This window comes from Morus notabilis, unplaced genomic scaffold, assembly GCF_000414095.1.
Source record: "Morus notabilis unplaced genomic scaffold, ASM41409v2 Scaffold611, whole genome shotgun sequence".
Classification (NCBI taxonomy): domain Eukaryota; kingdom Viridiplantae; phylum Streptophyta; class Magnoliopsida; order Rosales; family Moraceae; genus Morus; species Morus notabilis.
Genome location: NW_010359585.1, coordinates 264344 through 291736, shown reverse-complemented (window position 1 = coordinate 291736; position 27393 = coordinate 264344). Strand labels below are relative to the sequence as shown.

The window sequence follows — 27393 nt, the reverse complement described above, 5'->3', positions numbered from 1 at the left end:
GGAGATTGTTGGATCCTTCATATTGGGCTTATATGTGAATAATTATGTGTTGCAGGCTGTCATATAAGGTTAAGCCTAATTAAAAGTGATCTACTAAAGTTTAGGTATTTTGGGCTTTAATGTATCTAATAGGGTGTGAGCCTTATATGTAGAGACTTAAGGGCAATTTTTATTTTTATGATGAGCTAAAATAAAAATACCAAAAGATAACAGGGAAGTTATCAATAAATGGCAGTTATGGTCCCCAAATCACACGTAACATTACATTCATTCTGACATTCCATCATCAGAAAGAGTACACATAGAAAGTTAAAGGGTTCTCTAGGAAAACGTGTAGATCTGGAAGACAAACTGCACGAGTCTAGAGAGAAATCAAGCAATATGGATTCAGGTACGCTTCCGCTTACAGATTTATTAATTCTTGATGATCTAACATGAATGTTCTTGGCTTTTGGGTGATGATTTTCACCACATTATTAATTTCTAACATATAGAAGTAAAAAGTGACTTAAAAACAATACATTTCCATCAATAGGTTTCATTGAAATAGTGTTCTTCAAATCATCCCACAAAAATGAATATTCCAAATCCAACTCTTTGACAATGAATTTATCTAATTCATTTAATGAAAATCTTATAATTGTAACTCATATTTATGAAATTCTTAAATAAAAAAAAGGTCATGAACTACGTAGTCTACGTAGTATTGTATAGTTAACGCGTCGTAAATGGCATGTGAAAGTGAAAAAGAGGGGTATCATGTTATTGTTGAAAAAAAAAGAACTTTTTTTTTGGACCAACAATACTTTTGTGGGGAAAATTTCACCCATCATAACCGGCTGATGAACTTGTATAATTCTCTTATATTAAGTTGTATTAGTTATTATTTTAAAAATTAGAAGTCATTTTTAAACATATGACAATAAAAGACTGTCATGTACATTTATTATGAATAATTATATAAATAATATTAAAAGACACATCAATAAATAACTGTTGTTTTTAATATGAATAATAATATTCACATCTGTCGTTTTTACTGTTAATATCAGTTGTTTCATCATAAACCCACTGTCTTTTTTTTATTATTCATATTAAAAATAACATGTGTGTTTTAATATTATTCATGATAGATGTGTGTGACAGTCATTTATTGTCATATACTCAAAAAAGACTTCTGATTCTTAAAATAATAACTCTTACGACTTAATACAAAACAATTAGACTAATCTTTCAACAAATTACAATGACACATTAAAAATAGGTCCATAAGGGAACTACAACCAGGTCACAAGAAAAACAACCGAGCAATGTCCCCCCTCTTTTGCTTCCTGAAAAAAAAAAAAATAAATAAATAAAAAAACCAGAGAGATGTACCCCTGCTTTTGCGCTGACATAATATTCTTCGAGTTGACAAAAATTAAGAAGGGACAAAGATTTGTTGATTAGAGAGGGTGGCTTCTACAGTATTCGCATGTGAATTTTATTTGGATGGTTTCAATTAATGTATCTTAACAACGTTTCATCTTACCTTAAAAAGTTAAACCGTTTGTTTTGTGAATTTAAACAACAATTAAAACTTAGATACTATACTGTGTTTTATTTTATAAAAAAAATTAATTTTTTGTTTAAATTTTTTATTCGAACCTATAAACGAGAACAATTCTATTGTTTCAAACGGACGCAGTAAAAGAATTTCTATCATTGTGAACTTTCATCAACAAAAAAGAGCAAGACATAAAGTGACACTGATTACACACAAATTGTGATCCTATAGACAATAATAAGACAATTTCCACCCAATGTTTTAGCCATACGCTTCTACTCCAAACAAAAGTAATGGCATCGCCATTGTTAATTGAAAACTAAATGGTCTATTCCCCTTTGGTACAACCGAAAAACAAGAATAATTTAATCATCATTGTCAACATTAATCAAAGAATAAAATATATAATTCATAAATAGACTCATCAACGTCCCAACACCAAGACAAACCCACGGCCACAATTTTTTTACCCAAAAAGGCTGACGCAATTAGAAGAGTAATAAGTTAATAAACTAGTAAGCTATTGATATTAAAATGTTAATTAATTAATTAATTAATCAATCCCTCTCCTAATCTTTCTTGACCTTTCCCCTTAGCCCCCAACATATAAAACGGACTTAACGACACACCCAAACGGACGACAACAAAACAAACCACGTATTTTTTTTTTCTTAAGTGTAGTTTTATTTTTAAATTATTATTATCATCATAATTCATACTCTCCGATCCATACGTCTACTAAAAAGTTATCAAACTTTCTGTCACTTTCTCTCTCTTTCTTTCCGACTTTCCCTCATTTTCTCTCTTCCCAAACAGCTCCTCTTTCTCTCTCTGACACACCTCTCTGCAACTCTCTGGGTGCACAGGCTTTTGCTTGTCTTCTTCTCTCGCTTTGTCCCTTTCCTCACAAAAGCTTTCCCACTTTCGATTCTTCTTCCTCACTCAATCATGCTTCAGAGCTTAGTCACTCAATCCCCGATAACCAATCCCAATCCCAATCCAAACCCTAACCCTAACCCGGACGCTGCCACTAGCTCTTCCTCATCGATGAAGACCAAGCGCGTGGACCGCGACTCCCCCGGCGACGACCCGTCCAGCAAGAGGCCGAACTCCGCCCGCGACTTCTCCGGAGAGGCGACCGTTTCCGGAGAAAAGGCGATTGAGGATCAGGACGATGATGTCGTCGTCGTCGAAGGCGAGTCCACCGGGCTGAGACTCCTAGGGCTTCTTCTACAGTGCGCCGAGTGCGTCGCCATGGACAATCTCGACGACGCAACCGACCTCCTCCCGGAGATCGCGGAGCTGTCGTCGCCTTTCGGGACTTCGCCGGAGCGAGTGGGGGCGTACTTTGCCCACGCGCTTCAGGCACGCGTGATCAGCTCCTGCCTCGGCACCTACTCTCCTCTCACCGCCAAAGCCCTAGCCCTAGCCCAGTCCCACCGGATCTTCAACGCTCTCCAGTCCTACAACTCCATAAGTCCGCTCGTGAAATTCTCTCACTTCACCGCCAACCAGGCCATCTTCCAGGCCTTGGATGGCGTCGATCGCGTCCACGTCATCGATCTCGACATAATGCAAGGCCTCCAATGGCCAGGATTGTTCCACATCCTCGCCTCGCGGTCGAGGAAGATCCGGTCCATGAGGATAACCGGGTTCGGATCCTCCACCGAGCTGCTCGAGTCGACCGGCAGGCGACTCGCCGATTTCGCGAGTTCACTCGGTCTCCCTTTCGAGTTCCACCCTCTGGAGGGCAAAATCGGAAGCATAACCGATCCGAGTCAACTCGGCGTCAGGCAGAGCGAGGCCACGGTGGTCCACTGGATGCACCACTGCCTGTACGACGTGACCGGGAGCGATTTAGGAACGTTGAGATTGTTGACTTTGCTGAGGCCTAAGCTGATCACGATCGTCGAACAGGACCTCAGCCATGGCGGGAGCTTCCTCGGCAGGTTCGTCGAGGCCCTGCATTATTACAGCGCGTTGTTCGACGCGCTCGGGGATGTATCCGGTGCGGACAGCCTAGAGAGGCATATGGTGGAGCAGCAGCTGTTTGGTTGCGAGATTAGGAACATCGTGGCGGTGGGTGGACCCAAGAGGACCGGAGAGGTTAAGGTGGATAGATGGGGGGATGAGCTTAAACGGGTCGGGTTTCGGCCCGTTTCTCTCGGGGGAAACCCGGCGGCCCAGGCCAGCTTGTTGCTGGGAATGTACCCTTGGAAAGGCTACACTTTGGTGGAGGAGAATGGGTGCCTGAAGTTGGGTTGGAAAGACCTTTCCTTGTTGACCGCATCGGCATGGCAGCCGTCAGATTGAATTACCATTTTTTGATGGATTAGATTATTTGGACTTTTGAACCATCACGACCTGCCACGTGTATATCGTGAAAAAGATATTTGGTCATTGGTTATGATGCCAAGGAATTTGGGAATTCTCAATGCATAATAATTGGATAAGGAAAGGAAGTTATCATTGTTTATTTTGGTATTGACCCTTTTCTACAATTTACTCCTCCGAGGAGGGGATTTTGAAGGTTAAAAATATTTGTTGTTCACTTTCACTTTGTTGTAATTCTTTCAATGAGAAAAGAGGGATTATATTTCTGAAAAACAACAAAAAAGAGAAAGGAATAGGAGAAGGAGAAAGATCTTCTTGTTTTTGGAGGTAGCTCATGGATGGATCTATAGGTGTTGAATTCAAGTGAGAATCCTTGATTATTATTATTTTTTTATAGTGGGCTTGCTAATTTTTTTGATTAATATTACTCTGTCCTTTTTCTTGGCCTTATGGTAGGAAATGTCTTTTTTAATTGTCAGATTTAAGTATAATGATAAAGTTTTTGCATCTTCTTATTTGTCGGTATACACGTTACGCCCGACTCACAAAATTATTCTAAGCATACAAATTTAATATAACGTTTAAAACAGTAGTAGTTAAAATGAATATTACTATATAAATTCCCTATCTTAGAGGAAAAAAACAATAAAAAATAAAAACCACCGCGGGATGAACATGAGTAATATAACTTCTCATAGCACCCGAGGCCTGAGATAATCAAAGTTGTCACTTTAGTTGAGACCAATTTGCAACACCAAAAAAAACAAAAAAAACAAAAACAAAAAAAAAAAGGCACAGTTAACCTTGCAATACCTTTTCTCCTTCAGTGACTTTACATTTGAACATTGTGCTCTTTTCCCCGTCTAAAATAGACTTTTTCAAGTAGCTCATTCCTGGTACCCTTTTACTACCTTTACCCTTTTAATAGTTTTTGTCATTAACATAAAATTACCGTGAAGAATTTCAAATTTTACAGAAAAAAATCAACAAAATGTAACATATTCTCCTTCAAAACACTTACATCTTTTTCTATGATATTTTCTCTCATAAAAATTTTAATTCTTTTTCTCCTATAATATTTTCTCTCATATAAATTCACCTTTTAACACAAATTTTCAACTCAAATAAGCGATACGAAATGAGAGAATATTGCATCTCATGCAATTTAAAGATCAAATTACCACATCATAAGAAATTTTAGAGACTGTATTGATGATGCCAAAAACCTTTCCATAAAGTTATTAAACTTGGTATAATGTTTTTGTCGAAACTTTTTATTGTAGGGTAGCCCAATTGATACTGTAATTTTTACATGTTAGATCTAGTTAAAATCAAATCAACATGTAAAATTAACAAAGTTTGATATAGATACTATAGTTTTCAATAAATTCTACTAAGATGAAAATAGAATAATCATTTATTTGAAGCAAACATTCTTTAAAATCAAATAGGTGATTGAGAGGTATGCATAATAACAAAAAGACCAAGGCCTTGTATACTTGAGTCAGCAGCACTTGCATTTTAGGATTTTTAATTGTTTTACCCGTCTTCCCCAATTTTCTGTACAACTTGAAAACATTTCTGTTTTCTTCTCTGTTTTTTTTTTTTTTTAATTTTTTAAATAAGAATAAACACTTTGCGTCGATATGTAAATATGTTTGGTATAGCTGCCTTTTAAACAACACAATTTACAATTGGGAAGAGTTGAGGTATGCTTCTTATGTCATAACACGGCAGAATTGCTCTCTCCCAAAATGTCACCACCTTTGACACTTTGCCCAATAATTGACATGCATTATGTAAAAGAATTGCACAACAATCATGTTATTATGACACTTTCATTTTTAAAAAAAAAAAAAAAAAAAAAAAAAAAAAAGTTATTATGAGAGAGAGGACGACTTTGGTGAAATTTCAAAAGCCTTTTCCCTTCCATGTCGTTTTCAGCCAGTATGGAAAAAAATGGTGAGTGCTAAAAGTTCTGTATGTAAAGAGATAAGTTAATTGGCTAAATATTAAATAATTAAACCCAGCATAATCTTGACTGAAATTAACTTTTGAGTTTCAATGACTTCACACGATTACAAGAAATAATCAAGTCAACGTAAGGGTAACATGTATCTTACTGTTCAATTGTGGTAAGGAAAAAAAAAAGACATTTAATCAGTTTTAACTGTCGTTTCTTTTCAACCAGTGCTAACGTGAAATTCCTCTTAAAAAAGAGGACATAACAATGAATATTAAAGGATAAACAAACATATATTGTTTTTTTTAAACAAAAAAAAAAAAACATCTGATTTGCAAAGAAAGTCCGGAGTTTGAACTATTATCTTTTCTTTTTTCTTTTTTTTCTTTTACAAGGAAGGATTTATGAAAACCAAAATTGCAAGAGATTTTTTGGTTCTATGAAAATAAGTAGATGATTTGATTGAGTTATGTAAGATGGAATTGTACAAGAAAATGTTCTAGGAAGGACAGCATTTTGTGAACACGTCTCAAAGACCAGTCATTGTCCACCAATGTGATGTCAAGGCACGCTATTAAAAAGTATTTTGTGTTGAAACAATATTGGTTTCCAGCGTTCAAAATGCTGAGTAATTGTCATTTTCCTTTCATTTTCGAACTATAGAAAGATTTTATTCCTTTTCCCCAGAAAGTAGATGAAGGAATTCTACCATTTGTATTAAACTTTAAAGGAACTTTTGTTAGATGGTCGTTCTCGGGCAACAACTATTTTATATGATTATTATTACTAATGTCTTCTAAACTCTAGGGTCATTTTCAATTTGTCTTTTAAACTTTAAAAATTTTCACTTTATCTTATAAATTTTAAATTGTTTCCACTTAACCTTTCTGTTGCAATTCTGTTAAAATCCAATGAAAAAAGAAAATTAATTGTTGTCACGTGGTTTTTATATGTTTGTTTCTAACATAAATTTAAATAGAAATACTACGCGATTACATTACTCTTTTTTTTCTATCTAATTTTAACAAAAATTACAACAGAATGGGTTAAGTGAGAACAATTTAAAATTTAAAAGGCAAAGTGATTATTTTTTAAGTTCATAAGCACTAGTAATAATAATCCTATCTTATATGCATACTTTTCACATTAAACATGGGTATTTTTGAGTTACATCAAACTCTAAACTACTAGAGATTTCCTTTTCTTGGGAGACTGCTTGTAGAATTTATATATATTTGCACTTTTTGTTTTTTTTGTTTTTTTTTGTTTTTGTACTGTATCTTGATCTTTATCATTACGTTGGTTTATAATTTTTTTTTTCATTTGTGTCCCTCCTAAAATAAATTTATGAATATGTCATTATCAGAAGATCGAGGCAAAACGACTGGTCTCCTCCAAAAGATTGGAGATATCAAAGATCTCTGACGCTATTCATTGCATCAAGAGATATCTAAGAAAGAGGCCAACTATTTTCCCCATGCAATAACACTAAGCAATATGAGAGGAAACACACTTTAGAAAATATTTGGCAAACACACCAAAAATAGCACCATCAGCCCCCTTGACAACGCCACCAATGCCAAACACAAGGGAAATGATCATCAAGGGCGACACCATGGAATATCAAGTCTTGATCTAGCTGTTCCCGCAAGGGGAGATCACCAATCGGTTCTCGGTTGGCACGTTGGAAAATTGAACTACCATCTCCCAATACAAATCCAATGTTAAGTTGTACAATCTAATTATTACTCTCGAGTTTTTCTTCATAAAGGGAAGAGGGGTTAGGATCAATAGAGAAATGATATTAAACTCCACATGACTCCCATCAGTTGTGGCAAAAGGAAAGCAACATTTGCCTTCAAATAATCTCATTTTGTTGAAATGCTGCATTTGATTTATGTATATGTGGCACTCTTTAGATGATATGGAGTCGTGCAGAACTTTCTAAATACGATGTCAAATAGCACTTTTCTAAAGAAAATACGGAGAATTGTGAGAGATGCGATCTTGTAAATTTCTTTTTCAACACAATGAATTACTGCATCAGTGGAAAATAGACATCACCCTAATAAAGATGAATGATATTAAACTCCACATGGGAGTAACTCCACATGACCCCGTCACTTGTAGCAAAAGGAAAGCGGCATTTGCTTTCATATAATCCCATTTTGTTGAAATGCTACAATGTATACATAGCATTCTTTAAATGATATGAAGTCATGCAGAACTTTCCAAGTACGATGCCAAATTGCACTTTTCTAAAGAAAATACAGAGAATTGTGAGATGTGTGATTTTGTAAATTTTTTTTTTCAACACAATAAATTATTGCATCAACAAAAAATAGACGCCACTCTAACATTAATCGTTAACCACTATAAATTTACGTGTTTTTTTTTATTTTTTTTTATTTTATTTTTTTATAATAAAATCTTCTTCTGTGATTTAATATTGCTTTCGAGTGATATCTAAAGAAAATACGGAGAATTGTGAGAGATGCGATCTTGTAAATTTCTTTTTCAACACAATGAATTACTGCATCAGTGGAAAATAGACATCACCCTAATAAAGATGAATGATATTAAACTCCACATGGGAGTAACTCCACATGACCCCGTCACTTGTAGCAAAAGGAAAGCGGCATTTGCTTTCATATAATCCCATTTTGTTGAAATGCTACAATGTATACATAGCATTCTTTAAATGATATGAAGTCATGCAGAACTTTCCAAGTACGATGCCAACTTGCACTTTTCTAAAGAAAATACAAAGAATTGTGAGATGTGCGATTTTGTAAATTTTTTTTTTCAACACAATAAATTATTGCATCAACAGAAAATAGACGCCACTCTAACATTAATCGTTAACCACTATAAATTTACGTGTTTTTTTTTTTATATAAAAAAATCTTCTTCTGTGATTTAATATTGCTTTTGAGTGATATAAATTAGAGCAGCTAATTCTTAACATTAAAAATTGACTTATAAACTAAAGTTTTCCGCTATGCAAACAGAAAACTTCAAAATCTTGAGCATCAAGATTATATGCCGAAAAAGACAAATACCTCCAAAGAGAAATTAGGGTGTCCAACTAAACCAAACTACCAAACCAATTACCCTAGTTGTCTTATAGTGAACTAATCCAAACCAAACATATTGAAATTGGTTTGGTTTTATTCTTTTAATCGTTTGACTCATCATAAATATATATATATATATATTTTTTTTTTCATAAACATTCGTATACAAAGTTAAGCATGTATGTCGTTATTCTCACACAAATTAAAAACTCTATAACCAAATAAAACTAAACAACCAAATCAAATACTAAATTTTACATTTCGGAAATCAAAATTAATAGTAAACCAATAGCATTTTATTAAATGATTTTCTGGACACATGCAACTTCTGGTTTGTTTTTAATTTGATTCGGTAGAAATGAACCACAACCAAACTAACTTAATGAGTTCTTGGAAAACTTCAAGCAAACCAATCCCATCTTAAATTATTTTTGGTTTTGTTTTTATTTGGGTTATGTACGTTTTTATACCATGTGTTTTAAGTTTATTCAAAATGTATTTTTTTTAATTATTTATCTAATAGATACTTTTAGATTACGCTTAATAACAAGTTCATATATATAGTTTTTTTTTTTCCAACCACCCCTAAATTTTAATAAAAAAAAAAACCCAAAACACCTTTAAATAAAAAATAAAAAAAATAAAAAAATAAAAAAATAAAAAAATACTTAAAAAAGATGGAAATAGCAAAGGCATATTGAATATTTTTATTTTATATTTTTGATGATGATCCTTTCTAGTATTTAGGGGCATCTTTAAGGTCAAATCTAGTATTGACTGAAAAAGTATCCACTTGCGTGTTAAATGTAATTTAAAGAAATTTTAATTTTTCAAACAAAAAAAACATTTAAAAAATAGAAAACTAAAAGTATACTTTCAAAATAAACTTAAAACAACATGATAAAAAAGGTAAATAACTTTTTTTTTTTTAATTTGGCATGCCAATTCATCGACAATCTCATATTAAAAGGTAATTCATTCTAATTACAAAAAGTACAGGGCCATTAATTGAAAAAAATCAAAACTGAAGAAAAACGTGTAATTATTAGAAAAACTAAAACAGAACACGTTGACCTTGTAGCTTTTTGCTTTGTTTTGCACCAGTTAAAAAAAATGAAAAAATAAAATAAAATAAAATAAAACTTCTCACAGAGAGAAATTCTTTTCAAACTTCAAAGACACGGGAAACAGCAAAGCCAAAAGCACAAGGTAAAAGTCGCTAATCTTCTCCTTCTAGTTATTTCCAGGAATGGTGATAAGAATTCTGATTTTCTCGAAATTTGAAAAAAAAATGTTTGTTTCGTTTTTCTTGTTACACGAAATGCGTCATTCTCTGGAAAGTTGTTAATTGAATTTTTTTTTTTTTGGGGGTTCGAGTTCGTTACTGTTGAGGGAATGGCGTCTATGGAGGGTTTGGAACCCATAACCGTTTCCCCACAAAAACAAGACCCGGGTTGGAAACACTGTCAGGTTTTCGTGAAAAACGATGAAAACTCAAATGGGGTTGTTAATAAGGTTGAGTTAAAGAAGTGTCTTTATTGTGGTAAGATGTTTCAGGGCGGTGGGATTCATAGGCTCAAAGAGCATCTTGCCGGTCGGAAGGGCAACGGTCCGATTTGCGACCGGGCCCCCGAGGATGTTCGGATTGCTATGCAGCAGCATTTAGAGAATAACCTTGCTGTCAAGAGGCAGAAAAAGAAGCAAACCCTTGTTGTTGTTAACCAGGGTTCTAGTGAATTAGATGACTACTCATTGTCCAACCGAATTTCCGATTCGGCTTTGGTGGTTCGTGGAGGAGATGTCGGGATTAGTAGTAGGAGTGTGGATATGGATGGAGTTTTGTTGGGGACATTGAGAAATTCTCTTCCAGTTTCTTCTGGCGGCGTTGATGTTGTTAAAGGTGTTGAGTTTAGTGATAATGCGCTATTGGAACCGAGTGGAGAGCCCGATTCGAAATTTTCCTTTAGTCACAAAGAAGATGTTGGAATGAGTGTGGAGAGAAGATTTAGGTTGAGAGATGTAAATTCTTCGATAGAAAATATTGGTGCCGGTTTTGCTAGTAATGTTACTAAATCAAGTCACAATCCAGCTGGTATTACTCTTAGAGAAAATTCAAATTCATTTGCTGAACACGCTCAACAAAGATTGCCGCTGGTTTCTCTTCCCCATTCAGATGTTTTGGTAAATCGGGAAGAAGTCAAAATTGGTAATCCAAGTGCCACTAAAAGGAAGAGATTAATAGATGAAAATTCTTATGCTGGTGAAGAAGCTGGTATCCTTAGTAATGACCTTGAATTGGAAAGGATTAATAGTCAACGACGAGTTCATGTGGCTATAGGGAGATTTTTGTACGAAATTGGGGCGTCTCTGGATGCAGTTAAGGAATCAGTTTATTTCCAACCGATGATCGATGTAATTGCGTCAGGGAGTTCAGGGGTTATAGCACCCTCATATCATGATCTCCGTGGTTGGATACTGAAGGATGTGGTTGAAGAAGTGAGAAATGACATTGATCAGTGTACAGCACGATGGGAAAAAACCGGTTGTTCTCTTTTAGCCAGCCAATGGAACTCTGGAAAAGGTAGAAGCTTCCTCAACTTTTCAGTATATTGCCCTGAAGGAACAATTTTCTTAAAATCCGCGGATGTCTCAGACATTATACAGTCTCCTGATGCTTTGCACAATTTGTTTCAACAAGTAATTGAAGAAGTTGGAGTTAAACATATTTTACAAGTTATAACAAACAGTGAAGAGCAATATATTGTTGTTGGGAAAAGATTGATGGAGACTTTCCCTACCCTCTACTGGTCTCCTTGTGCAGCTCACTGCATAGAATTGATGCTTGAGGATTTCGGCAAAATTGAGTGGATAAAGTCGGCAATTGAACAAGCGAAATCCGTTACAAGATTCATCTACAAGCATACTGTAGTTTTGAATATAATGAGAAGGTATACGTTTGGCATTGACATTGTTAGGCCTGGAGAATGTCTCTGTATTACTAACTTCATGACATTGAAACAAATAGCTGATTTGAAACTTAATTTGCAGTCCATGGTTACTTCACAGGAGTGGATGGGCTCCTCTCATGCAAATACAGTGGAAGGGTTGGTGTTGCTAGATACATTAACTAATCGTTCATTTTGGTCTTCAATTATCTTGATCAACCGTTTAACAGATCCACTATTGCGAGCATTGAACATTGTTGGTAGCAAGAAGAGGGCTGCAATGGGATATGTTTTTGCAGGGATATATCGAGCAAAAGAAATGATTAAGCGAGAGCTTCCTAAAAGAGAAGATTATATGTTCTACTGGAATATTATCGATTGCAGGTGGAAAAACTTGTGGCACCATCCTCTTCATACTGCGGGTTTCTACCTTAACCCCAAGTTCTTTTATAGTGTTGAAGGAGACGTGGCTAACAGCATCGTGTCTGGAGTGTTTGACTGCATCGAAAGGTTCATTTCCGATATAGAAGTTCAAGATAGAATTGTCAAAGAGATAAACTTGTACAAAGATGCTGCTGGAGATTTGGGGAGGAAGTTAGCAATTAGAGCCAGAGACACTCTTCTTCCTGGTGAGTACTTTTTATTAGATTTTACCGTTTACTCCAATGTTATTGTGTCATAATTTGTTCAAAAGTAATTACTCTTGAAAATTAATGAGATGTTTGTTTAAGGATTCGCCTCTGGTTCTGAATATGGTTCTTAGTTCTTTACAGTGTTTTTCTCTCACAAAAAATTTGAATTTCAAAAATCAGAACCATAAATCATGGTTCTGAATCCATGAACCAAACGTCCCATAAGTTTCTATAGAGTAGAATCTAAAGAAAATGTCCCTCATGTTTTAGCCTTTTTTTTTTTTTTTTTTGGATAACCATGGTGTCTGGGACTTGCTCCGAGTAATTCACGGGATCAATACAAGGTGCCCCCTATTTAAGTAACTTTATAAGGGGAGTACATATTCGATAAGAAACCTTTGTTGCGAATAGTTTGGAGGTTGTAACCGACAGCCTTGTTGATCTAGTTCAACCCCCTCTCTTTTTTTTTTTTTTTCTTTTTTTAAATGGGTATGATCCATTTTGGAGATGATTGTATGTCTTGACCGACTTATTCAAGGTTTTTGTTTGTTCAAAAGCTGAATGGTGGTCTACGTATGGAGGTGGTTGCTCTTTTTTGTCTCGTTTTTCTGTTCGTCTTCTCAGTCAAACTTGCAGTTTAGTTCATCACAAATCAAATCAAATTCCCTTCGAACAATTGCACGAGACACGGAACTGTTTAGAGCATCAAAGGCTTAATGATCTTGTCTTTGTTCAGTACAACTTGCAACTGAGACAAATGTAAGAAGAGATCAATTGGCTCAATTTACACCTCCGTATGGCATTTGATTAATGATGAAGAGAAAAGAATAATGCTTTGTTGCTTACTCATTTTTCTTTCAGGTCTAATAGGACCAAAGTGCTGGAATATGCAGACCCTTTATCATTTGACAGGAAAAGTGTTGTTGAAGACTGGATCATGGAGAAGGAAGTAAATTTAGAGGACATTAGGTCTGCGAATTGGATGTCAGTTGATCCGCCTTCCGTTAACTCGATGCTTTTAGAACTTTCGAATGAAGAAGCTGAAGATTTGCGTGCAGGTAGCTAACTTTCTGCAACTTTTGAAATCTTTAGTCACTAATAAGGTTTTCTGAAGTTTTGGTCAATGTGCAGGTTTTGATGATTGCGAGATTCTTAATGGATTGAAGGAGGTCAAGGAGGAAGTCATTAACATGATGCAGTAAATTGTTACTATTATTTTTTTTGCTAATGGTAGTAAATTAATTAGTAGGGCAACATCCAGAAAGCATGATACTGACTTCATATGCTGTCTTTACGGAGTGGTACATAGAGAGAAGCAAGAAAGCTCTATATATATTTTTCCTTTGCTTAAAGAAAACTGTACATGTGTTTTTTTATGCCAAAAATTAAAAGAGAATTCTATGGTAGGGTAAGGACAGTTTTTTTTTTTTTTTTTTTTTTTTTGAGGAAAAATATTTCACTTTATTAAAACAAAATTACTTATAAAAAATTTTTTGGTGGGGTAAGGGAAGTTTTTTTTTTTTTTTTTTTTTTTTGAGGAAAAATATTTCACTTTATTAAAACAAAATTACTTATACTAATAGCAAGTAATCACCTTCTACAATGAAATTCGATCCTGAACATTGACTGAATCCACCAGTAAAGATAGATGAAGTGCAGGGGAAAAAAACAAATGCTGAGACCTAACAGGAAAAGATTCACTCAGTACATAAAGATTGAGCGTGACTAAGCATCGTTAGATAGAATCATTACAGTCGATAGATTAACTCAGTTGACTGAGACTAAACTCCAAATAATAGAGACACAAATTCTACGGTAGGGTAATGATAGTAATGATAGTAATGATAGTTTTTAACTTATGCTTGTTCAAACACACCTCACCCACCAGAAGAAAAGAACGATAGGGTATCTACCAAAGAATTCTCCCAAAAAAGAACGCTTGATCTCTCAAGGCATTTATGTTAAACATCAAGGACTGATGAATATCCTTAAGTCTTTTGATAAACAGATGTTAAGAATTTGGACCAGGCAAAGATTTCCATCCTCCAAGCAAAACTGCCTTGAGCAGAGCTTTTGTGCGCTTCAAGTTTTGCAGTTGTGCTTGTAATGTATATTTGCACCATCGGCTAAAACCCTTGTTTATTTTATTATTTTTTTTTAAAAAGAAAAAAGAGATGTATAAACTAGACCCGTCTTTCAAGTAGAATTGGATTGCCATTTCCCTTACATTGGTAGATCCCAGGTTTCTAAAGTGATGAAGAGGATGAGAGCGGGACAATACCAATGATCCACTTTTTTATGGAGAGCAACAAATAAATAAACACAAATAAATCATTGCTAAACAGAGTCGCAAAGAACGAAACCTGAAACATCTGTAATACCAGTAATAATAATAAAAATAAATACAAACATGGATGATAATTTATGAATCAACAGTATTTTACTTTGCGAGGTGAGGGGTAGAAATAAAAACAAATTCCCTGACCAATAATGTCAAAAAAACCTTAATCTTGAAAGCATACAAACAAAGCTTTCAAATCTGCTCTGCACAACTTTATATCAAAAACAAGAACCAAAGAACAAAGAACAATAAGGGGCAAGCCCCAAAACCATAGTTCCAAAGCCAATTAATATATTTTCCCAAGAATGACGCCAATGATCACAGACACCAGAGCAACACCCAAGATTAATTTATAGTTCAGCAGAGGCGACTGCTCCACAGTTAGAGTGCGAGCCTCCACGGAAGACAATGTTTGAGCAGATGCTGCCTCTGACTTTTTCTTACTCTTCCTTCTGGATGGGGAAGATATGGCTGCTCCAATGTCCCTGGATTTCACTTCCAATCCCTCCTTAAGTGCAGCATGACCGCTCCCATCACCCTGCAATACAATCTAGAGATAAATAATTGCTTTTTCATGTGCTTGGAGAATTGAAAATTGTTATGGAGTTTCACTGATATATGGGGTGGCTAGCTTGGATTTCTCCATTTCAACAAACAGAAAATTGCAAAAGTAGGCGAATTTTTCGCTGTTCTTAGTGAGAACATTAAGGCTGTGTTTTCAAATTACAAGCGTGATTTTATCTCTATATAAGCTAGAAAGTAGTTCTATATGAAGAAAAATCATACAAGAGATTTGAAGCGTTGCTAATCTAAGTGCTAATGTTAATGCTATATTTGGAACCAAAAGAGAGAATAGGATATTTGATATGTTATTATCATCTGTGCTCCAATGCATAATGCTCTTTCAAATGCCATAGCTACCTTTTGAATTAAATCATTAAGCTTTGAAAGTTGTAAACTTTTAATACTAAAATAATTTGAAAATGCAAATGTTGTAAAGATAATATGAAAAAGTAAATATCTCAACCAAAAACAATTAAATGTATATGCTAAATTTAGCACCATGAATAGCATTGCATTGGCGGGTGATTTTCCAACTCAAATTTTGGCATTGGCATACTAATTTGGCATTGCATTGAAGATGCCCTAATCATGCAAAATGTGTGTGTAGAACATCAAAACATGTTAAGGCCAACCGACGTAATTGGAAATGAATTAAGGCAAAATAAAAAAGAGCCAGACCTTTTCTGTTGCTTTTAAATCAGCCAGCTGCAGTTTGTGCTCGAGATCTTTTACTTGCTTCTGTAGAAGTGTAATCTCTTTGTTCCTAGCTCCAAGCTCTTCATGAGAACGTTTCACTGCTGCTTCTTGATCCAAGACTTTTTGAGAACTGACATCTTTCTGCTGGGTTAAATTCAAACAAACAACATATTAACAAGTCATTTATTAATTCCTTTCATTGATATTCAATGTATGTACATGAAAATAAGTACATGCACATGGCAAGTACTAACCAGTTCAGCAAGGGTGGTGTGAGCAAGTTGCAAGTCTTTTTGAAGTTGTATCACTTGTTCATCTAATAAACTTCTATCATGGACTTTTTGGGCATGATCCTTCAACTTTGACGTCAATTCCGCCTCCCTTTCCGCAGAAGCTGATCGAATGCTTTCAACCTACACGCGTACAGTCAGAAGCGATCTTTCATTTTTTTTTCAGGGCCAACAGGAAAAACAAAAAAAACAAAAAAGAAAAAAAAACAAAACATGCTCATTCTAACCACATTTCTGAAAACAAAAACAATAGAAAAAGTTTACCTCTTCTTTTAGCCGAGCTTCAGTTTTCAACAATTGTTCTTCAAGTTCCTTCAACCGAGATTGTAGAAGAGCTTTTTCCTTGATCTCAGCCTTAAGATTATCATTCTCAGATTTTAAAGCATCTACATTTTCTTTGCTTTCTTTCAATTGCCCTTCAAGCTGAAGAATGACAGACTGAAGTTCTTTTTTGGCATTTTGATGCGTTTCATTAAGCAGGTTGTTCTCATCCTTAACCGAAGATATCTATGGCACAAGCAGACATTTTTAGAACATTGTGGATAACAGTTTCAAACAGACAATATAAAGTAAACATTCCCCAAAACTTAATCTGTTAGGAACTAAAATCAAAATACGCTTCTAGTGGTCCCTCTTCGCATATAGAAAAAATAATGGACATGCCCAAAAATGAAATACCAATAAGAGGTGTCTCCTTAGAACTGAATTTTCAAAACTTAGAATCACCTAAATACAGAAATTTAAGTTGTAGGAGCTGGGGCAATGTCGGTTAATATGTTCTAACAGTCAATATTAATGAGACAATTTTTTATGCAAACCTGAGATTGTAGTTTCTCCCCTTCCGAAGTAAGTTGCTGTACTAAATCTTCTACAGTCTTCTTCGCAGTGCGAAGCTGTTCAGCTGTTTCATCCTTCTCAACAAGAGCTGCAGACAGTTTTGTTTCTAAATCGTGTAGTTTTGCCTCGAACTCAGCCACTTTCTGTGTAAGCTTCACATTGGTCTCACTTAGCTCTCTGCTCTCCTTCTCAACATGAGATGATTTGCTTTGCAGTTCCTCTACGGTGCTCTCCAGGTGTTTCAGTTTCAGAAGTGTGTCTTCGAGCTCAGTTTTTCTAGTTTTGGAATCTGTGGATGCTTCATGAGCCTGTTCTTCATATAAGCTTAGTTGGAGTTGTAGCTCATTCAGCTTCTGAGACAAGTCATAAGCTTCCGAATCTCTCTGAGTGAATCTCCGAATGGCTTCTTCCAACTTTGTTTCTGATTCCTTGAAGCGGGATTCAGTAGCAGAGTGAAGCTCAATGGATCTTGAATGCTGCTCAGTTAATTCTGCAATTGTACTCTTGTGGGATTCAAGTTGTTCAGCAGTGGCTTCCTTCTCCGAAAGAGTAGAGTCCAACAATTCCTGAAGTTCATCAACCTTGCTCTTGAGTTGAATATTTGTCTGAACTAAAAGCTCATTTTCTGATATAGATTGAGAAGCTTTAGTTTCCGCTCCTAAGATCTGGTTCCTTAGTTCTTCATTTTCACTTTGCAAAGAAGCCAGTTTCTCCGAAGTCTGCTCTAATTCCACAGTTAATGATGCAGATTTCGCAGCTGCTTCTCCTATCTGCTCCCGGTAAACCTTCACTTGTTCTTCAAGAATGTTTAGTTTCTCAAATAGAGATTTCGCTTCCGTATCCCTGCTCGTGAAACTTACTATTGCTTCTTGGATTTTAATTTCCGAGTCCCTCTTCAGGGATTCATGCAACAGTTCAAGTTCTGAATTCCTCTCAGTTGTTTTCGCTATGAGTCTTTCTTGTTGCTCGAGTTTCTCCTCCGCAGATTTGAGCTTCTCTATGATCTCAGTTTCTCTAACTCCACCAACCTTGAGGTCGTTTCCAATACTTTCCAATTTCTCTTGTGTCAGAGTCAGTTCATTTTTCATCACTTCCAATAGATTTTCTGCTTCAGCAAGCTTCTCACTTGTACCATTTGATTCATCTTCCAACTTTTTCTTCTCAGATGTTGCTACATTCAATGATTCAATCAACTCCGTTTCCTTTTCGTTGGCACCTTGCAATGCAATTTCAAGACTTGTTGATTTTGCTTGAAATGCCTCAAGTTCAGATTGAAGATCAGATATCTTATCAGAATATTTCTTGGAATCCTCTTCTGTGTCACAACACTTCTTTGCTAAGGTGCTTCTCTGTTCTTCAAGTTCCTGGATTCTATACTTTTCCGCTTCGAGTAACAACTCCAATTCACTCACCTTTTTACCAGCATCCTCAGCTTTTGAATGAGACGTCTTGATCAAATCTTCTAGTTCAATGCTTCTTTGATGATTCATACTGGCTCTATCCTCGTGTTCGGAACATTTTGCCACAGCAATCTTCAACTCCTCCTGAAGTTCTGAATTTTTCGATGATGACTGACTCAAGGCAGATTCCAGCTGTGCTATCTTTTCCTGATATCCTAGCATTTGACCACTCAGTTGTGTCTTTTCTTCCTCAACCTCTTTCAACGTCGCATTGAGTTCAGATACTTTCTCAGAGAATTCTTTCAGTCCTCTCTTAGCATCATTGCTTTTGAGTTCTAACAAGTTCAACTGTTGCTCAAGCTCCACATTCCTTTTTTCTGCTTCGATAAAGCGTGTTTCGAGTTCTCTCAGCTGCGATTTCGTCTCTTCTACTGCTGCATTCGAAGATTTGACAAGACCCTCAAGCTCAAGGTTCCTTTGAGTAATAGTTGCAGCAGCAGTATCCGATTGAGCATGGAGCTCTTCCAGAGACTTCAACTTCTTCTCGAGCTCCGTGTTGTTTGACAAAGCTTGTGACAAAAGAGAATCTGTCTTGTCAAAATTTTCATATGAATGCTTCAGTTTCTCCTCAAGATCTCTGCACAACTCCTTCAGCCTCTCCGAATCACCAGTCCGATCTGCGAGAGCTTCTTCAATAGCTTTTTTCTCATTGGTCACTTTCGCCAATTCCTCCCGCACAGCAGAGACTTGTGCTTCATGGGTTTTAGCGGCAGCTTCAACTGATTCCCTTGCAGCTACTTCCTCCTGCAACTTCAATTTTACCTCTTCCAACTCGGAAACTTTCACTCGAATATCTTCTTTACTCGAAGCAGCCAAAGTTTCAAGAGCTAAAAGTTGTTCCTTCACGTGAGATTCTGAATTTTTTTTCTCAACCAATTCCTGTGTCAGCTCACTAATAATAGCTTCCTTTGAAGACAGTCTCTGCTCCAAGTCCAGCACTTGGGATTTCGAAAGAGCCAGCTCCTCATGGGCTGTAGAAAGCTCTGCCGTTGTAGACTTCAGTGCTTCTTCAACCTTTTCATTCTCGGTGATCTTGACATGCAGACCCTTAAGTTCTTCTTGCAATGAAGCCGTCTTATCTTCTACCTCTTTTGCTCTCAATTTTGTCTCTTCCAGCAGTTTCTCAAGCTCCAACGCCCTTTTTGTCTCAGACTCAGCATGTAAACCACTTTGCTTGTGCAGCTCCTCAAACTTCTGTACCTCGCTTACAGAAGACTTAAGTTCTTGCTCCGACTCCTGAATTTGCTTTCTAGAGCTCTCGAGCTCCAGGCTAAGACGATCAAATGCTTCCTTAACCTCGTTCAACTCCTTGTTCTTTGCTTCCTGCGATTGCGCTGCCTCTTGCAATGCATTGAGCTGCGAACTGTATTTCTCCTCGACATCAACAAGTTGCGCTTGCAATTTCTTGTGACTGAGCTCAAGCTCTTCATACTTCTGTCCACTTTGTTCCAGCTTCTCCTTTGAAACCGAAACCTCATTCTTGAGCTGTGAATTCTCAGACTCCGACTGCTTTAACACCCCGGCTAATCTTTTGATCTCAAGCTCGAGTTCTCTCACTTTCTCTTGGGATTCTAGCAATTCTCTACTTGAATTGCTCGAGCTCGTCTCGATAACAGGTGTCTCGTCATCTCCAAATATTTGGACATCATGAGGTTTGACCTCTAGTGATTCCTTGTCAACTTTAATGAATTCTCCATCCAAAGCAGTTTCCTCCTCTTCTTTTTTTCTTTCTTTTCCTACAGGTTGAGAATCCCCATTTATTACCTGCAAAATATAGGCTCATCAACATCAATATTCTTCAATCCTTTAACAAATTTGGAAAAACTAATTGATTCCCTTGATTGAAGTATGAATGACAAATCTTACACACCTAAATCCCCAAGTGCATTAAAAATAATGGTTTAAGTTATAGCAATTACAATGTAGTTACCTTGGTGGCATTGGAAGTGCTCTCGGCACCCTCGACAGAAGCCTTTGTCGCCGGATTTTCCAAATTCACTTGTGCCTCTTCTGCCATTTTACTGTGACTCTTCCCCTCTGTGATTATTGTGCATTTTAGACAAATCATGTACATGAATATGGAAACTCAAGGTATGCAACAAAGAGCAGTATAACAGAGCTAGCAAAAAGTACATTTTGGGTAAATTTTGACATTGCTACATAGTATGTATCAGAGTACAATATTGAGGAGCTTTCTATAGTAGGAGACACCTAAGGGTAATATATGTTAGTATGTATCAGAGTACAATATTGAGGAGCTTTCTATAGTAGGAGACACCTAAGGGTAATATATGTTAGTATGTATCAGAGTACAATATTGAGGAGCTTTCTATAGTAGGAGACACCTAAGAGTAGTATATGCTAGTATGTATCAGAGTACAATATTGAGGAGCTTTCTATAGTAGGAGACACCTAAGGGTAGTATATGTTTCTGAACGTTAAATATGGTAAAAATCGCACCAAAATAGACCCAGTCAAAGTCCCAGATGGTTTAAAATAGAGCACTACATTTTTCATACCCAACTGTAGAATATTTCCAATTTTTATTGTATGGTCAAAGTCTGTTGTTGATCAAGTCAAGTAAGAACTTTTAACCATAACAAAAAGTTCACTAGTTCAATATGCTGATTTCAACCAAAAAAACAAAAAACAAAAAAATAAAGGAACAAAATTCCAATCACATAGCAGTTAATAGACAATAAACTGAGCCTATTTTGCAAATATTGAATTTTATATTCACTTTGGCAACCCTTAAGAAATTCTAAAGTCAAAGATCCCTCTAATTTATCAAAATAAATGGAGTATCTCCCAAAGACACCTTATGTCACACTACCATGGCACCCACGCGGTAAGAATATTAGCAGAAGGATTAAAAAAAAAAAAGAATAGATGAAATAGGTAAAGGGCAATTCTGTAATTGACTGAAGATGAAATTCATACACTGCGGATATGCTTTGATTAGTGGGAAAGGACAAGGACCATTTGCCTTGGTACTAATGTTTGAAATGTGAGCCAATAGAGACAAACAACCTGACGTGGTAACCAAAAAGAGTACCAGTTTTTTTCGTAATGGTAACTCATCAAAATCGTAGCAACAAGAATTAGAGATACACTAGGATTCTACTTTGGACAGTTTAGATCTGTATCACATTTTATATTTTTTTTATGTATATTGTTTCTTTTTAATGTGATTTAAACGAAATCTATCAATAGGTACCCCACTACATTAACACATTTTTCTTTTCAATTTTTAGACTCTCCCTCTTTTAATTGTCTTATCTACCTGTTTTACTACTCATATATTACTTATATTAATTTTGCTATACCTGTTTCTATTTTTTGTTTGCTGAATTAAACCTGTTTCTATTTAATATATATATATATATATAACACAAACAAAAACATAAATTAATTGTTTAAATAGGAAAATAAACTAGAGCTCTAGATGATAGATACATGGTCAAAATAATCTTAAAGTAGGATACTATTTTACAATAAAAATTTCTTCTACATTTACAGAAATACATTACAAGTTGAATGAAAATCATTAAAAAGCAATAGAAAAACATTATTAAGGATAGAACCAGTTTTTTTCGTAATGGTAACTCATCAAAATCGTAGCAACAAGAATTAGAGATACACTAGGATTCTACTTTGGACAGTTTAGATCTGTATCACATTTTATATTTTTTTTATGTATATTGTTTCTTTTTAATGTGATTTAAACGAAATCTATCAATAGGTACCCCACTACATTAACACATTTTTCTTTTCAATTTTTAGACTCTCCCTCTTTTAATTGTCTTATCTACCTGTTTTACTACTCATATATTACTTATATTAATTTTGCTATACCTGTTTCTATTTTTTGTTTGCTGAATTAAACCTGTTTCTATTTAATATATATATATATATATAACACAAACAAAAACATAAATTAATTGTTTAAATAGGAAAATAAACTAGAGCTCTAGATGATAGATACATGGTCAAAATAATCTTAAAGTAGGATACCAACACCAATTTATTGAACCATCTATTTTACAATAAAAATTTCTTCTACATTTACAGAAATACATTACAAGTTGAATGAAAATCATTAAAAAGCAATAGAAAAACATTATTAAGGATAGAGAAGTGAGGGAGCAAATGATGCAAAAGTCATCAATACATGGACCACTAAGAGTGTATGCTCATGGCTTTGGTCGGCTTCATTAATTATTTGTATAATTCAAAATTATTACTCCAAAATTATCATTATTGTTCCATTTCAAAAAAATATATATATAATAGGAGATCTTATTCTAAATTGCATTTAATTATGATATTAATAAGGATACAAGATGACCATATAGGTAGATCTCACCACGTGAAGTTTTCATGTAAAATCATCTAATTTGTGGGCCCCAAAAATTATTCTGTTCTCCTTTCAAAAAAAAAAAAAAGAATTATTCTGTTCAAATCTACTCATAGTACATGTAAAGATCAATAATACAAGACAACAATACTCTCTGAATTTCTGTATTTAAAAAATGAAAGTACATCTTGCGAAAAATAATTATAAAGCTCCACTAAAAAAGAAAACAATATATATAATAATAAAGAGAAAGGAATGACAATTAAAGCACAATGGGACCCACTGAAAGTTAACTTTCAAAAATATGCAAATATTACGGACAATCAAATGTTTTCATTGTTCAATCACGCCCCTCCAATTCACGTGACTCGCACGTGACGGGCTGTGAAGCACTTCAAAAATCGGAAAACACCAAAAGGGTAACAAATAACATGGACCCCACAAACAAGTTAGGCACCCATCTCTTGTTTGTATTGTTCACTTTTTATTTCTTTTACTTGGGACTTTTACTTTCTTTTCTTTTTCCTTTTTCTTTTTCCTCCTCAAGTATTCCTTTTGTTAAGTTACAGTTAGCCGGCCTAAGACCTCTTCATTTAAGCTTCATTCACTTGATTTTTAAAAAAAATTTAACTATAATAAAAAAAATTAAATGTATCATTTCTTAAAAATTTTTAACTGTAAAAATTTAAAATTTAAAATTCAAATCGGTAAAATAAATAATATCTTAATACCACTAGATGATCTAAGTAAGGATTACGAGTTTAATCTCGTATTTTATCCAAAAAAAAAAGTTACAGTTAGCCAAAAGCATCTTTATCTTTTTTAATTCTCTTAAAAAAAAGAAGGATTTAATCTTAGCAATCTAGTAAAAAAAAAAAAAAAAAAAACTTTCTATGACAAGAGTTTCCATTCATAGTTCATTTTTTTAACCGTTAGATTTGATTATAATCACATCAAATTAAAAAATATATGAATCACAAATAATTTCGTATTAAATCTGACGGTTAAAAATAGAAAATAATATCTTTCTTTTTTTCCCATATAATTTTACATGGACCACTAAGAGTGTATGCTCATGGCTTTGGTCGGCTTCATTAATTATTTGTATAATTCAAAATTATTACTCCAAAATTATCATTATTGTTCCATTTCAAAAAAATATATATATAATAGGAGATCTTATTATAAATTGCATTTAATTATGATATTAATAAGGTAAAATACATGCAAATAGTAGAAACTTGACCTATATGGATACAAGATGACCATATAGGTAGATCTCACCACGTGAAGTTTTCATGTAAAATCATCTAATTTGTGGGCCCCAAAAATTATTCTGTTCTCCTTTCAAAAAAAAAAAAAAGAATTATTCTGTTCAAATCTACTCATAGTACATGTAAAGATCAATAATACAAGACAACAATACTCTCTGAATTTCTGTATTTAAAAAATGAAAGTACATCTTGCGAAAAATAATTATAAAGCTCCACTAAAAAAGAAAACAATATATATAATAATAAAGAGAAAGGATTGACAATTAAAGCACAATGGGACCCACTGAAAGTTAACTTTCAAAAATATGCAAATATTACGGACAATCAAATGTTTTCATTGTTCAATCACGCCCCTCCAATTCACGTGACTCGCACGTGACGGGCTGTGAAGCACTTCAAAAATCGGAAAACACCAAAAGGGTAACAAATAACATGGACCCCACAAACAAGTTAGGCACCCATCTCTTGTTTGTATTGTTCACTTTTTATTTCTTTTACTTGGGACTTTTACTTTCTTTTCTTTTTCTTTTTTCTTTTTCCTCCTCAAGTATTCCTTTTGTTAAGTTACAGTTAGCCGGTCTAAGACCTCTTCAGAGACGTTTGATTCATGGATTAAAATTATGAGATTAAAATTATTTTTTATTTACGTGTATTTTTTATGAGAAAAAACACTGTAGCGAACCACGAGTCATGATTCGAATCGAGGTACGAATCCCCCAACCAAACAACTTCTTCATTTAAGCTTCATTCACTTTACAAATTTGAATTGACACGTGACATTTTTTAAAAATTTTTAACTATAACAAAAAAAGTTAGATGTGTGATTTTTTAAAAGTTTTTAATTGTAAAAATTTAGAACTTAAAATTCAAATCAGTAAAATAAACAATGCCTTAATGCCACTAGATGATCTAAGTAAGGATTACGAGTTTAATCTCGTATTTTATCCAAAAAAAAAAAGTTACAGTTAGCCAAAAGCATCTTTATCTTTTTTAATTCTCTTAAAAAAAAGAAGGATTTAATCTTAGCAATCTAGTAAAAAACAAAAAAAAACTTTCTATGACAAGAGTTTCCATCGATAGTTCATTTTTTTAACCGTTAGATTTAATTATAATCACATCAAATTAAAAAATATATGAATCACAAATAATTTCGTATTAAATCTGACAGTTAAAAATAGAAAATAATATCTTTCTTTTTTTTCCCTATAATTTTGTAGAGAAAAAACATTCCTACCGTATTAGCTTTCTCCTTAAGTTAAAAGCCTGTGGCCAGCTAGCAGTCTTTTTCTTTCCTTTTCTTTCCTTTTGCCTATTTTAAATTTCAGCCAAAACATAAATACCATCTGATGCCCCGCAATAAGTCATAAAGACAAACGAAGACAAATAGAAAAAATATATTAATATCAATACCTTGAATCAAAATTAAAAGTTAGATTGATAAAAAAAAAAAAAAAAAAATTAGACGATCAACCTTTATTATATTTTTTTTCCTAAACGTTTATTATATTTTCATTCAAAATATATCTATTAGATTCTATCTATTTTACTTACTTTTTTTATTTTAATGCAATTTTAATCGAATCAACGATACCGTACATAGCGCATATTTTGAAGATATTGTGACAACTTAATTGTGTGTCAACTTTTCCAATTCCTTAATTTTAAATAAATTATCGTACGTATAATTTTCAAAGGAAAAAAATGCCACCTTTTTTTATTTTTTAGAAAGAGCTTACTCAAAAGCTGGAGTCCAACCCCAGCTGCAAAAGACGTGCTAATAAGTACGAAAATGTTCTTGAGAGAAAAATATATATATATACGAAAATGTTATGCTCCTCTTGTTCAATGCTTTTATTAATATTTATTTATTTATTTATTTAGTGCTAAAGAGTTTAATGCTTTTACTTAATCTGAGTTAAATATCACCTTAAACAGCTTTGACCAATGCCAAACGTAAATACAAGCACCGGTTGGTTTATGTCATTTCTACAAAAAATAAATAGAAATGCACTAAACAAATTTTCCATATTGTGCAGATAAATATCAGAAAATTTTCCCATTTAAGAAAAAAGATTAAAAAAAAAAAAAAGGAAAAGAAAGGCCAAAACAAGTTGTGTAAGCCCGTGCCATCTGGTGAAAAACTAAAGGGATCAGAAATTAAGCTAGAGCCTAAAACTAGAACCAACAAGAAAACTGAAAATGAAACACAGAAAGTAACCCCATCAAAACTGAGCTTCTGGTCACATACATACATCTAAAAATATATAATTCTTCAAATTCCATGAATTGTACAAACAATTGAAGATCACAAACAGATTAGTCTTAGAATCTACTGAATTAATAAAATCCCAGGTTCAGATTCTGAATCACCAAACACATCTATGTAATACACACAAAGATATTAAACATGGAACATAATTTTTTTTTTTTTTTTTTGAATGGTGCAAATAAATATTCAACATCACAATTCAACAAAGACATCTTCTTTAATCGCATAACATCATAAACATAAATTTAAAAAAAAAAAAAAAAAAAAAAAAATTGGTTCAGAGAACAAAACGAAATAACAAAGAATACTATGATCTGATGCATATTTAAAATTAGAAAAAGAGAAAGAGAGCTTTACCTGGTTAAAGAATTCTTTTCCCCTTTTTCTATTTTTGTTTTTCTTTTGCTTTTTTGATTGTTTTGGAAAAACAGGAAACTGGGAAATTGGATGCTGGTGAGAATGATGATGAAGAGGAAGAGCAAAATTCTGAAAGAGAGTTTTTAGAGAGAGAAAGGAGGAGATTCCAACTAGTATATGAGTGAGTGAAAGTAGGAGTCCATTTTTAGTGCCTTTTGTTGTGGGACACCCCCAAGTGGGGCCCCTATAGGACAGCCAATCAAATCAATGGCTGGGTCGGAACGATGCGTTTTGTTACATCCTTCAACACTTTGCCCCCAGATTTCCCTCTATTTACGACATTAACATCAAAGAAAGAACAATTTGAGAACTTCACACTTGAAGAACAAAAACATGTGCATTTTTATCTTTTTCACATTACTGTGATGATATGCATTTAAATTCTTTTATC

General features: G+C 34.2%; 3 protein-coding genes across 6 annotated transcripts; 2 read left to right on the top strand and 1 right to left on the bottom strand.

Moving 5' to 3' along the window:
* Positions 1-2269: 2269 nt before the first annotated feature.
* Positions 2270-4297, top strand: LOC21392668 (scarecrow-like protein 23). The gene has a single exon (XM_010094838.2). It carries the CDS (start codon positions 2495-2497, stop codon positions 3857-3859), a length of 1365 nt encoding a protein of 454 aa, XP_010093140.1. The 5' UTR covers positions 2270-2494; the 3' UTR covers positions 3860-4297.
* Positions 4298-10107: 5810 nt separating this feature from the next.
* On the top strand, positions 10108-13851 carry LOC21412191. 2 transcript variants are annotated; one of them, XM_024163433.1, is made up of 6 exons: positions 10108-11868; positions 11969-12024; positions 12096-12494; positions 13055-13256; positions 13359-13555; positions 13629-13851. In XM_024163433.1, the coding sequence occupies exons 1-6, from the start codon at positions 10316-10318 to the stop codon at positions 13697-13699; spliced, it is 2478 nt and encodes an 825-aa protein (XP_024019201.1). In that variant the 5' UTR covers positions 10108-10315; the 3' UTR covers positions 13700-13851. The 2 variants fall into 2 exon arrangements, with proteins under 2 accessions (XP_024019201.1, XP_024019200.1); XM_024163432.1 differs by having other exon boundaries at positions 10108-12494.
* Positions 13852-14957: 1106 nt separating this feature from the next.
* On the bottom strand, positions 14958-27103 carry LOC21392667 (myosin-10). 3 transcript variants are annotated; one of them, XM_010094837.2, is made up of 7 exons: positions 26943-27103; positions 20616-20722; positions 17207-20449; positions 16653-16895; positions 16353-16511; positions 16081-16242; positions 14958-15376 (listed from the first exon to the last, which is right to left on the bottom strand). In XM_010094837.2, the coding sequence occupies exons 2-7, from the start codon at positions 20700-20702 to the stop codon at positions 15125-15127; spliced, it is 4146 nt and encodes a 1381-aa protein (XP_010093139.1). In that variant the 5' UTR covers positions 20703-20722; positions 26943-27103; the 3' UTR covers positions 14958-15124. The 3 variants fall into 3 exon arrangements, with proteins under 3 accessions (XP_010093139.1, XP_024019204.1, XP_024019203.1); XM_024163436.1 differs by having other exon boundaries at positions 16081-16239; XM_024163435.1 differs by lacking the exon at positions 26943-27103 and adding an exon at positions 25551-25661.
* Between the last annotated feature and the right edge of the window lie 290 nt (positions 27104-27393).